Here is a 13,550-nt window from a genome sequence, read left to right as displayed (position 1 = left end):
CGTTCTTTGAACCAGGTCGGACAAAAAATTTAATGTTCACAAATGATACAGTATACAGTATACGGAAATCAATTATTTTCGAACACGCTAACATCCGATCCCTAAGAGCCATTCTTTGAACCAGGTGGGAAAAAATTAAATGTTCACAAATCATGACGGAAGGAAATCAATTCTTTACGAAAACACTAACAACGGACCACAAAAAAGTCGTTCTTTGAACCAGTTCGGACACTTGTTAAACAAGGATGTGGTGCGCTGAAATACGGGAAATGTCCATCAAGGCAGTGAGTGTCAGTGAACGAAGGCAGTACTTCGCAGACGCTGCATACTATCTCGTCATCTTCGCCGCTTGGACCCGAACTGGGTAAAGGGATTTTCTCCTTCCTAAATAAAAGTTATTTAGTTTGGAAGGCTATCACGAGAAGCTAGACCCAACTATAGGTCATTGTAACGCTTTTGTATGTAATTTTCTACGAATCGTGTGAAAAAGTTAAATGAATTTGCCGTAAAAGTTGAGCGCCATATAAAAACATAGAAAACAATTATTAACTTTGTTTTTAACTTTGTTTTTAACTCCAAAACATTGTGCTAAACAGTAAAATAACTAAACGGGGATAGCTAAACTTCTTCCAATAATAAGATCTTACCAATACCCAAAAAAATAACGAAGTTAAATAATTCCGTTTTGAAGTGTTTTGATGCTGGTGAGAAAAAAAATGTGTTTTTTGATTATTTGTTCATAACAAAAAAATTCGAGCAGAATGTCACACAGGTTCTTTAACTTACATCGGACGAATTGTCGAAGTCAACTCCCTTGCCCCGCCCTCTTTTTATAGGGGCAGCTTTCTTATCTTTGACTGCTGGCCTGGAGCGGGATTGCATGCTGAAGGATGTGTCATCTTCAAGAGTGATGACGCCATCGCGACTGCGCGTTCTTGATGACGTCACGGTGGTGGACAGAGCTTGCGAGTCACGCAGCTGCTGCGACTGTCGTTGGAAGGCTTTGAGGAGAAATAAATTGCAAGGCTAGTTAAACTTGTACAGTTTGTATAGAGAAGTAGTCCGCAACCTTTTCCTAACAGCGGGACAAAGGGTGGGAACCGCAAATAAAAAGGATTTAGACATACTATAATTTGGCGAACTTCGATTGTTGATGGTTCCAGGGTACGCACGACGCCTTAGGCTAAAAAAATCGTAAAAACACAAACATAACACACGAAGTAATCAGATTCGTGTCGGGCACAAAAAAATACATTTACGTATAGTAGCCAAAAAAAACATAGGGTCCTCGTGCTCAGTTTAGAAAAAAGCTATAGCAGGTCAGATTGACATTTCAGTCAACTCTTAGAAGATATTTAAAATCGCGGTAATCGTTTAGAAATTTTCAAGCTCCGTCAATGGTTTCGAAAAATTTCCCAATACATTAATTACTGTTTTCAGATTTTCACAGCGAAACTTTACTCACCAGATTTGATGGTGCTTTGCTGACCGAAGGAACTGTTGGCAGCAGAGGGAGGGGGGTTTCGGGGAGTGGAGGTGGCCACCGGCGCCTTCCGGCCCCTGGTCCCAGTTTTCGCGCCCCTTGCTCCTCGTGAACCACGCCCACGTCCTCGGCCCCGCCCACTGAAGAAAAGTAAATAGAATTTGCTTAAGGTGCCAGCTTGACACACATATTTTTGACGAAATTGAAAACATTTAAATACTATTTAAAACAGGGGTCGGCAACCTACGGCCCGCGGGCCGGATCCGGCCCGCCGATGTAATTCATCCGGACTGCCGCCTCTTGGACAAATTGGACACAAATCAATTTCACATACATTTTAACTACTTGTGTGCCCTCGCTTAGAAACGTTAACAAACACTAAGCTAGATTAACTTTAAATGTTATGGCGTTCCCTCGAAGTAGTTTAATTACACTTTTCATTAGTAGCATGGATGACGACGTGTGAACTCGAATTTCAAACCAAACAAACGCTTTTTTATGCGCTTTGCGTCAACACTTTAGTACCTCCTTAAATATAATTAAAAACGTTTTTAAGTGCAAAAAAGACTCGAGACCCGCCTGATTTACAGTTGTTCTAATATTTTAATAACACAATTATTAGTATACACTTTGTGCGGCCCGCAGAGACCATTCTGAGTTTGGTTTTGGCCCGCGACTGGAAAAAGGTTGCCGACCCCTGATTTAAAATAATGTTTTTTTAAGGTATAAAATTAAATTACTCAAAGTGTTTTCGAATATAATTCGAAAATATGATATAAATGTACTTAAATACTAATCATTTAATCAATCCTTATGATAATCAACGACACTTAAAGATACAACGAATTTGTGGCAACCCTGTTCGTTAAATTGGAAGATTTTGTTGCTGTAAGCATTTCGTGTAGCTATTAGCAATGTAATAAAAACAGTGACGTGCGGTGAGGTTCTTAGATGGTGAGGCATAAATTTTTTCGAGTCACGTTTTTCTTTAACAACCAAAAAAACGGTATCGTAATAATAAAAATAAAAAGAAAGTTTGAACTCTTTTTGTTTAGCTTTAGCCATTGTATGAACTGCGTATCGAACACAAATAAACATGCTGGCAAACCGTTTCGAGCAGCAACTGACTGAGTTTTAGCGCAATAGGCCTACTCAAAAATTATTCAGAAAGCAAAAACAAAATCCTCAAAAAGTACAGTAGTAAACCCACATTAATATAGCAAACGTAATAATGACTACATCTTTTATGACGTAACAGTGCATGACATTTGATAGCGTGGCATGCCTGTAATGGACTGTTGTGGTACTGCTCATAAAAGCTACAAAACAAATTATTATTAAGAGTACAATATTTATAAATTTGTGTGTGGCCAATGTTTTACGCCTCTCTTCGCGTATTCAATGATTTTGACCGCGTGAACGCTTGATATGAATAACGCAACAAAGCAGAAGAAAAAAATAAAGCACGCTTTAGGTATAGAACCGTAAAATTTGCGGTAGAGATTAACTGATATAACTTTTCCTTTGACAGATGTTGGCAGGTGAGGCACTGCCTCACCTGCCTCCCCTGACTGCACGTCTCTGAATAAAAATACAAACAAGATTGACGAAGGTTTAGGCCGAAATATTTTGCATTGCATTTGCAATTTGGCAGGTAGTTGGCTGACCGAAAAGTAGTTAATGGTATGAGTTGTATCGCAATATGTCGAAACGTGATCAGGGATAACGTGACAAACTCTTTTGCAAATTTTGGAACTAAAGCATTATACTATAGGATAAGGAATAAAGTAGACTCTTATGAGGGCAATATATCACAAAATTGTAAAAGTCGAGTTAAAATAAATCGTTTTGTATTTTAAAGATACTCAATTTGGTAAAGATTTCCATTTTCAATGTGTGAAGTATTGTCACATCTTGATATACCATAAGTTAAAACCATCTAATTAAAAAAAAATTGAGACACAAAAAAAATAAGAAAAATGTCGACAAACCGTGAAACGGATGTGGTGACGTCATCGTCGTCGTCCATGTCGATGTCATTTTCGTCGGATGACAGGTAGGTGTCTGGTACGCCTTTGGCTCGCCGTTCGCTAAACAGAGTTTTGTTTTTTAGTGTTAAGGCAATGGTTTGAATATAATGCGATTTGAAGTCGTGCATTTTATCAGTTTGCGTGTACTGTTTGTTGCGGCGTAGTTTTAAGGCAGGGTTTTTTTTAAATGGGATCAATGAAACCATTGGGTGTCCGTGAACCAAGTTTAGGGGCTCCATGAAGGCCAAATTACAATATTAGTGTATTAGTTGAATAGTTATCATTTTTTTAAAGAAACGAGTTTATATAAAAACAAAACGGTTTAGCACAATGTATTTAGATTCCATTTAACTTAAATCATTAGCCTATTTTTGAAAGTATATTAGTATTCTGACGTCATGACGTCTTTTTAAAAAAAAGCAGTAAAAATATTTAGGGTTCCACGGTGAAAAACCCCTGTATTAAAGTAAGATTTGCTGCTTTACAAAAATCATTTCAGTTATCTGTCGCCTTGTTTCCACTGTTGTTGGCTGTTGACTGCGTATATATATTTTTCGTTATTGCAAGTTCATGGCCCTGGTGAAAATTGTCTGAATAGTTTATGGAAACGTTCGCATGTATGATAAAAAATCTTTGTTAGAATTACCATTTAGAATTGTGCTGATAGTTGTAAAATAAAGACTAAAACAGTAAACCATAGCAGGAGATGAACACTAAAAAAAAAATCCTTATTATTTTTACAAAGCCCTTTAAAAAGTTTAGAAATCTTCAAAAAATACACCAATACAAAGCCTAGCTTCATCCAAAGCAAAGTAGGCGAAAGAACAAAATTTTCTCTTACGCTCTTGCCCGCTCCAAGATGGCTTGTAGCTCCTCCGCGTCTTCCGAGGGATTGATCCTGGACTTTTCCTGGGTGATCCTTTCCCGCTCGTCGTGGAACTTGGTGATCTCCAGTGTAATGTCGTTTTTGTTGAGACTTGGCTCGTTCTGAATACAAGGGTTCGGTTAGTTAAAAATGTGTTGCATACACGATCTAAGTGGTCTTTTTTCAGCCTTACCCCCTTTGGTATTTTTCCTATGCCTTGCGCCCACTTTTAATGCAAGTTTTATTGTGCAACCCATAATGGGATATGACCAAACGAACAAAGTTGCATAAAACCTGCGTACGTACTAAAATAGTTCTATGCGGCAAAACACATCTAATTGTGACGTTTTTATGATATTGTTAAAATGTTACGTAAAAATAATGCAATAATTTCAAAATGCTTCACGAAAGTGTTCGCCTTGTACTGTTTTACGTTTCACTAAACAAGCCATTCGTCCACAAAAATAGTTCAAGTTTAAATATCTCGTCTGCAAATTAAGTATATTTTCCAATAAATTAAAATGTTGAGGTTTCAAATACTTCTGGAGCTTTGACAAAATGTCTGAGAACAGATTTCACCTATCATACAATTCCCACAACAGGTAAGAAACGGTTCATGACCTAATAACGACGTTTTGGAAGTATCCCCAACATGTAGCCCTTTTTTACCTCCTCAAGATAGGACTTGGTCTTGTTGATCTGGTGAGTGCATAGTTCTGCTATAGCGTCACGTTCCTGCTTGTTGACGAACTCGCTGACCGCTTGACTGACACCGCGTGCGGTCAGTAGACCCATCTGGTCTTTCTGTGGAACACGGATTAGTCGGATTAAGTATTGGTAAAATATAGGCTTTGATCCTGGTGTTGTTTTTTATTTGTCACCAAGGTTTTTTCGTTTTAGATACTGATAAAAGAAAGAAGGTTTGGCAAGAAACATTAGTTCAACCGCATGCGAGTACGGTCCTTGTTGATCTCTTAGTTAAACGAAGTACTACAGACGCTTGAGTAAAAAGGCAGTTATTGTTCACGTTTAAGAATATGCAAGTGACAGCTACCCTTGTGGCAAAAAACACGCAGTTTGGCAAATACCATCAATACTTGTCTGACATATATTAAGCTTACGTTACCATATATGCCTATTCAAAACCAGTCAGTTGTGGTATCTATTTTTCAAATACCCCGAAAACGTTAGATGTTTATTTTTGGATTCTGAGAAATCTCAGGCCGTTAAAAGTGGAAAAAGGCTGTCAGCGGTCAAACAAATGACCTTGTCCTTAGTGTTGAGGTATTCCTCGACGAGGTCTTCCATTTTGACCTTCTCGACCACTTCCGCTCCAATCATGGCGTCCATGTCTCTGACGTCAATTCCTGTGACGCGTGAAAACAAGGTGGACTTTGGCGCAAACTATTGATTTAGACGCGATGTCAAAATATTATATAATACATGCTACTATTCACGACAAAACCATTTTTTAAGATAACTTTCTAACTTAATTTAGAAATTTAGGTCGGTGGAAAAAAGAAACAACAGCTCATTTTACTAGAGGAAAAGTGAACTTTATATGAAACCAATAAATTAAAAATAGCTCGTAAATATGGTTCCATGAATAATATGCTATAGGCTAAATAAAGAATAAACTTGCTAAACTCCTATGTTTTTACTTTTCCTCCAGCAAAACGAGTTGTTGCGCAACTTTTGTGTGCGATTAGAATTAGTACAGGCCCTGGGTCGGAATACCACATTATATGGGTAAAATCAATGTAATCTGATTGCAAAAAAGAATCCCAAGACGTTATGGTTAGGTCAAAAAAGCACAATTAAAATTTAACCTAAAAAATCACAGCTAAAATTTATTCAAGGAAACCCACGGACAAAACAGTCGTTAAGCTATATATCCACACTTACACAGGCATGCCCAGCACAACGTTTTACCCGAAGCGTTTTCGCGCTTGACCGATTTCTTGAGAAAGTGCACGATATTTTCGGGGTTGGCCACCCTGTCCGTGTACTTAGCACCGAACCTGTATGAGTTGAACATCGGAAATCCCTCGCTGTAATCGACCTGGGTTAATAAATGTGAAAGACAACACCGTAAAAAATCACCAAATGATCAAAATACGGTCGATCAGGCAATGCTGTGATTCAAATTATGTGACTAGCGGCCATTCTATGATAAAATCGGTTTAAACTGTGATCAACACTAGTGTTTTTTGTTGCACTAACAACTCGACCAATGTGAAAATTGTGGACAATAATGAAAGACAACTGAAAATAAAATAAAAACAAACTAAAAGAAAACGTATTGAGCATTACCGCGCACTAACACTATTGATGAAAATCGTCAGCAACTGAAAAAACGAATTCCAACGAAAAAAAAGACTCCGATCGCATACCCGCAGCCTGATCAAAGGCTTCAGAGGTTGCTTCGGATGACCCGATCTTTCTTCTTCCGCCAGACAGAGCAGCTCCTCGACCTGTTCCTCGCAGAGCGCCTTTGCTCTCTCCTCCAGTTCCTCCTCGGAGCAACCTCTGGTCGGGATGAGGTCAGCAAGCCTCAGGGTCTCAACGTACATCTGCCTGGGCGTCCTCAGTGGAATAAACTCCGGTTTCATCTCACGACCCCGAATCTTTAACACCGCGACTTGCCTATACAAGGACAAAGAAGGTATGTTTACGTGGCAACTGGTTATAGGCCCAGGGGTATCCGAAATATAGAAAAGGTATAACCAGTGTTTCTGTTTAAGGTGTTTCGAAGGACCTAAATGGTCCATGTTCCCTAACTATATGGCAAAGAATTAGCATTATTAAAAACAAAACTGTACATGACAAATACATTTATACGAAACCGGCGGGGTTCCAGTATTTTCGTTTAGGAGTTGGATATGATTTTTTTTCAGTTTTTTATAGATGACGCCACAAAGGTACGGTATAACGTGACTTTGTTACGTTGAAGAGTAATATATAAACATGACGTCCTAAAAAAGTACCCTTAAAAGCACCGTACAGTTAAGTTTCAGGTTCGAGAGGTTTTTCTTCCAATACAAAAGCCACATAAACACGATGCTAGAAGATGTTACACATATATGCAAAGCGAAAAATGCCTTCTATCGTTTATGTAGGTTTTCAAATATCAACTGAGACAAACTACAAACATAACTCAGATTAGGCAACTATAAATAGGTGGTGCAAGTCTCAGTAATACAATTACTTTGGCGCTGACTCTCCCTCGCAGAGCGACGTGGCCACCGAGCTGCCGGGCTGCATGACGAAAAAGTTCTTAACGCTGTTCCACTGCGGCTTTATCAGGCACTCGTGCTCGTGGCCCCACACCACCAGGTCGAAGAACTCGTCCAGAAACTCCTCGGGAATGTAGTTGGTCGGGCCGTGCTTCGACCTGGCGATTTCGCGTAACGATTATGCCAGGTGAAAGACAAAAGTTTTGCAATCAAAATTACTAATGGAGACTACGGGACAGTGTTGTAGACAAGTCATTTTCAAATCACCTAATTCTCAGTCAAGTCATTTGGCAAATATCTTAAGTCCAAGTCAAGTCTTTTGCAAATATAACAAGTCAAGTCCCCGTTAAAGTCATCAGTTGCCCAAGTCAATCCCAGTCAAGTCATTTTTGGAGCAAGCCAACTTCAAATCAACGCAAGGTATTTTACAAAATGACCAAAGTCCAAGTCAAGTCATTTGTCCAAAAGACTTGAATCGAAAAGTCATTTCGGTTAGAGGAATTAAGACAAGTCAAGTCATTTGAAAACAAGTGACTTAAGTGCACTTAATTGAGGTCATTGACCTAAATCATTACAGCACTGATACGGGACTTTGTACGCTATAGAGATTGCAAGCAAAACAAAAACAAGTTCGTTGTATTTTTCCCTCTTTTATTGATTAGTCCAATTTGCTAGAAATATAAGAAAAGTGTGTTAATTTGGATTATCTGTTTTGTTGTTGTATTATGTGTGTTTTACAATTAAAATCTCAAATTCAATAATCGTTTAAGTGCGTTAAACTACTTTGAAATACGATATATAAAATTAATTTGATGTAAATGGAAAACTATAGAATACCTAATTGGTGCTAACATCGTATTGTCCATAATTACATAGCGTGTTTCTAAAATATACGTTTAAGCGTAATCTAACGTAGTCGTAAAGATAATGCCAACCTACTCGCAATTTCCGTTGTTATATAACTCGGTGAACTTAAGCCATGGGGCACAGGCTTGATGCGCACGCACGGGCGCACGCACGGGCGCATCGCATTGACGCTATTTAGACACTGTTTATGTGTCACCTGTTCTGGTGAATGACGAAGATGTTGAACCAGGATTCCTTGTCCTCACGCGGTCGCAACATCGTCACAAGTTGCTTGGTGAACATGCGATGCAAGCGCTCGTCTCTGATCGAACCTGAATAACACTGCATCACTTAATCGGTTGTAGGCCGGCGCTCGGAAATTATGAAGGTCGAGGCACTGCATATATCCAACTTTATTTGAGGCAAAAAATAGTTTTTTTAAAGACGTAAAAAACAGTGTAAGCGAATCCTTAAAACTACGCATGCCGCGGTGATGGAATTCCCCCAGCTTTCTAAAAACGCACCAGACCTTGTTGGCATTTGGTTTACTGATTAACAACAGGAAACCGGGGTAACGATGGTAAGTCATGTCAGAACTTTGCCAGGACCTAATACCGCACACTGGACAACTTGGCACTACATACATAATACTAGTCATCAAAAAGGTGAGTTTAACAGAAATGTAATTGCCAAAATAGGCATTTTTAGTTTCAGTAGTTAACCCTACTCATTGAAAAGGTGATTTATTGATCAGTCACCAATTTTGGCAGTGCATCCTAAAAAGATCTTTAAATGCAAGAATAATCGCTGTAGAAAGCACAATCACATGAAATGGGCTGGCACCACATACCTAGGCCGTACAAAGCTAACTTGGTGGTGCCTTTCTTGAGTAGCACTGGTGAGATGTTGATCTGGTCCAAGTTTGTCTGCTTGCCAAAATGATTCAACAAACCGGAGACACTAAGGATGTCGATGGCACTTAGCTCACCAGCCTAGCATAAAATCAAGCCTTAAAACCAACACAACTAAGGCTTAGGCCAGCGGTTTCTCAACCAGCCATGGCTCACTGGTGGGCCATAAGAACATTTAAGGTGGGCCACAGACCAATTAAAAAAAAGCTAGATTTAGTTTCATTTGTGTCACTATATTTAATTTTACAGGAATAATGACTTGGGGAGGAATATGTAAATTTATTGTTTAGCCGCAATTATTACTAATGCCAGGTTGAATAAATAATATGTTTTGAAACATGTTCTGCTGTATTTTGTTCTAAACCTGTTTTACAGTTTTTTAATTTATTGGGCCACATAATTTTTTTGCAACGTTAATGGCCTAATGGGCCACGAAAAAAAAAGGTTGAGAACCACTGGTTTAGGTGTTAAAATCCAGTACAAATAAAATAATTCGTTCTAGGCATTAGAATAAAGCTCTCAAATGTATTATAAAAATGTGGTTTTAGTTTAGGCCAGTAGTTCTCAACCTATTTGTACCCGCTTTCAAATAGTCGCGGACCCCTTCCATTTTTCTGGTGTAATATTTGCGTTTAGTTCTTTATAATAATTCAGTATATCTGTGCAGTGCAACTTATGTTGAGCAAAGTAACAGAGAACACCAAATTACTTTACGACAAGAAGCAAGTCTTGAAAATGCGTGGCTGTGTTTTCGATAATGCGACCGATAGCATCAACAAAAATCACGTACATGTAAACTGTTGTATTGCTGACTTTCATTTTACAATATATTTGTGTTTTATCACAACGGAAATGTTATGTCACCCTCAATGCGATTTACAACATGGTAGAATGTGATTTTATCACTTATCAAGATTGTGTTTAAGCAAGTGTCCCAGCGTTAGTTAATTTAATGTAGGTATATTTGGAAGTTTTTGTTGACCCCCTGAAAACGTTTTGCGGACCCCCAGGGGTCCGTGGACCCCCCCGTTGAGAACCACCGGTTTAGGCAGTTCCCATAATTTATGTTGGTGTTTTCAAATATCACCACTTTCAAAGCATTTAGTTGTGTAAACAGTTTTCTGTCAGAAACTTGGAATGAAATCTACACAAGAGTTTAAACATGTGTGATTGGTCAACAATCAACATGTACAAATAAAAAAATCGCATTTCCCCGATTCATCTTTTCTTGAATTTCTGTAGCGTTACCAATTCGATGCCAGCATTTATACAGATAAGGCTCAGTATGCAATCGTGTTTTTTGGGGGGCTATTACAATGTAAAATATAGAGGTGTAGTCAATATTAAAATTGGTTTACAAAATGTGATCATGAAATATATTAATTTAACGTTTTGGTAAAAAAAAGTTACATCACACAGACAACATACCCCAGTTGGGTCATCGTGGTTTCCATGAATGCTAAAAACCGGCATACCAATATTCATGTTTGGATCCTCATAATTCACAGTGGTGACTCTAAAAATATTATTTCAATGGATGAGCAGCAATATTGTTGTTAACAATATGATTAACAGCATCTTAAAATGTAATTGACTGACATTATGGTTTTTGATATAAAATATCAAAAAATATATTTACTTTAAAAAAACAACTGGCAGTAAAAATCATTTAAATTCTTACGAGCTTGAGGTATGTCCAAAATTGACAGACTGGTCACTAATCACTTCAACAGTGCAGGGTCGGTCACCTAGACAGTATTTTCGGAAGAGTTCCATTGTGTTGTGCAATGTTTTACGCGATGGTTTGTTTTCATGAAATAAATCACCGCCCATCAAAATAAAGTCCACTTTTCTAAAATGTTTAGTATTAGGTTTTAGACAATTCAAAGGAATTTATTCGCAGTGTGGAAGTGTTCGGACATATATAAAAAAATAAGTGTTTACAAAATTAACAGTTTATGTTGAGGAATTCCACATCACTATACAAGTAATTAATAAAACTCTTGGCAACAAACTTTTCTTTGGCAATGATGAAAATTTCCTCCAATGCGACAAAGGAATCTCTTCCTCTTTCTACGTTTTTTTCGGCATAGCCCACATGGATATCGGTTGCTAAAATTCGAACATAACAGTACTGCGGATTACCATGTGTAAAAATATAGGTAAAAGAATTAAATAGTTATACCGACAAGAATTGACATGACATTTTCATCATCTTCTTGTGAAGGCCTAAAGACAAAATATTTTATTACTTCAACAAAGAGATAAGAAGGTTGGGCGCTGGTCGAGAATCCTACCACAACAAACATTATTTGGGTTAGGGATAGCGTTTGGGTTTGTTAAGCAATATTAATTAATAGTAATACTCGACCAACCCTCACCAAAATTTTATTAATTTATTCCAACGATGTGGTAGGATTCTACACCGGCGCGTAGGGGTATGAACATATACACATAATTTAACTTCAGTAGGCTACATGTAGGCTTACATACGATTTTATATCAGTTTTATACAAATCAATATTTGGCGCTCTTTCACTATTGTACGTAAAAATTAATAAAAAAAAAAATTCTTCAAATGCCGTATACCACAACGCATATTGTTTGGGTTAGGGTTAGCATTTGGTTGAGGGTGGGTCAAGTTATTATTAATAATAAACATAATATTACTTGACCCACCTTCACCCAAACCCGCACCCTAACCCAAACAAGAGCGTTGTGGTAAGCGGTATTATTATTTTTTTTTTGCATAACTTTTCACGTACAATAGTGAAAGAGCGCCCAATATTTTTCCATTAAATTGCGAAGTATTATAAATGCAATATTAATCGCATTTTAAAATTGCCCTGCGTTGGTAGCGCCCATGTCCATGTATGTATGTGTGCAGACTGTGGTCATTTTCATTTCAGTGCATGGGTTACATATTTAGTGGACGTTGCGGCCTTAGGTCCTATTGTGTTCATTAGGATTGCAGACGAATTAATGATTCACAATAAATCACTAAAACTATTCCTCCATATGAAACAGTAAAGCTTTTTACTTACATTTCACCTTCTTTTAAACTGGGCGTGTTGTGTGGAGTGCGTTATTTATATTTATAAAATACTATACAGTTTATGTATTAAACGTGGAAACAGTTCGCGGTAAAATTCGGGAATACCCTGTTATGACACATTTATGTTACCCATGTTTTACCGATTTACGAACAGGTCATTTTTTTGCATAACAACTTAAGCGACATTTGTAAACTACAAGCACGAAATTGTGAGATTAATAATATAATATTTAGCTTTTTCTTGACTTTTTCGCTTTACGGCTCGGTATACCCTGTTAAGTATAAAACAATACTTTGACATTTTTTTGTTTGTAAAAGTTTTACATTATTTTAGATATATTTTTATTTAGTTGTTGTTGTTATGTTTAATCACTTGTCGCAAGCAATAAAGAGTATAATATAAGCAACAGGCTACAGATGCCATTATATAAATTGAATAAGAATAAAGTTAAAACATGCTATTTACTAGTCTTGTGAAACACCCTGCTGCCAAGTATGTGTAAAAGTTTCCATGTTTCGCAAAGCATAATCGCCAAGAAAGGCGTTGTTAAATGTTTTAGAATGTGGTAATTAATTTTGTTTAGCAAACGGCAATGATGTTTTATACAACCAAAGTCGTAAAAAATATTATACCACTGTGTGCATATATTCGCTTGTCGAAAACTAATGATTATTTTGCACATTTTTATAGCAATTTAAAGTTTACCAATTGTGCACTGCGCACAATGATAGTTTTTCTGACTTGATGCTGCCAATCACAGCTTTAATGAAATACTAAACAGCTATGATTATTTATTTTTTTGCAATGGGTAATTCCATGTCAAAGCAACCAGAAAAAAAGAAAATTTTAACCACTACACCTTGGATTTCTTTTATATTTGCCACACTTGTGGAGTTTTTCAGCCAGATCATTAAAAACTTTATTTTGTCAAAATTGGTTGAGGGGTAAAAAAGTTATGTTATTTTAAAATTTGGGGTAATTTGTGCTCGGTCAACCATGAAATTCATTGATTTTCAGCTATGTCAACTTCAACATCATGTATCTTTGTGATGGATTGAAGTTTGTGTTTGAAATAAAGTTTATTTAAAAGATAATAATTTAAGGTCCTATTGCTTAGATTTTT

The 13,550-nt window shown here is 37.3% G+C and overlaps 1 protein-coding gene across 2 annotated transcripts; it reads right to left on the bottom strand.

The window, feature by feature from the left end:
- Window positions 1–67: 67 nt before the first annotated feature.
- Window positions 68–12,520, bottom strand: LOC146139913 (double-strand break repair protein MRE11-like). 2 transcript variants are annotated; one of them, XM_083393092.1, is made up of 17 exons: window positions 12,416–12,520; window positions 11,557–11,600; window positions 11,387–11,483; window positions 11,053–11,223; window positions 10,800–10,887; window positions 9,311–9,452; window positions 8,678–8,792; window positions 7,587–7,772; window positions 6,772–7,024; window positions 6,311–6,440; window positions 5,645–5,745; window positions 5,048–5,182; window positions 4,355–4,500; window positions 3,475–3,573; window positions 1,466–1,623; window positions 787–1,001; window positions 68–384 (listed from the first exon to the last, which is right to left on the bottom strand). In XM_083393092.1, coding segments are annotated over exons 1-17 (2,130 nt in total). In that variant the 5' UTR covers window positions 12,418–12,520; the 3' UTR covers window positions 68–336. The 2 variants fall into 2 exon arrangements, with proteins under 2 accessions (XP_083249218.1, XP_083249217.1); XM_083393091.1 differs by having other exon boundaries at window positions 11,387–11,505; window positions 12,416–12,485.
- Between the last annotated feature and the right edge of the window lie 1,030 nt (window positions 12,521–13,550).

The sequence above is a fragment of the Ascidiella aspersa genome, chromosome 6 (genome assembly GCF_963924565.1).
Source record: "Ascidiella aspersa chromosome 6, kaAscAspe10.2, whole genome shotgun sequence".
In the NCBI taxonomy this organism is placed as follows: Eukaryota; Metazoa; Chordata; class Ascidiacea; order Phlebobranchia; family Ascidiidae; genus Ascidiella; species Ascidiella aspersa.
Note: the sequence above shows the minus strand (reverse complement) of the source record. Positions and strands in the feature narration are given on the sequence as shown.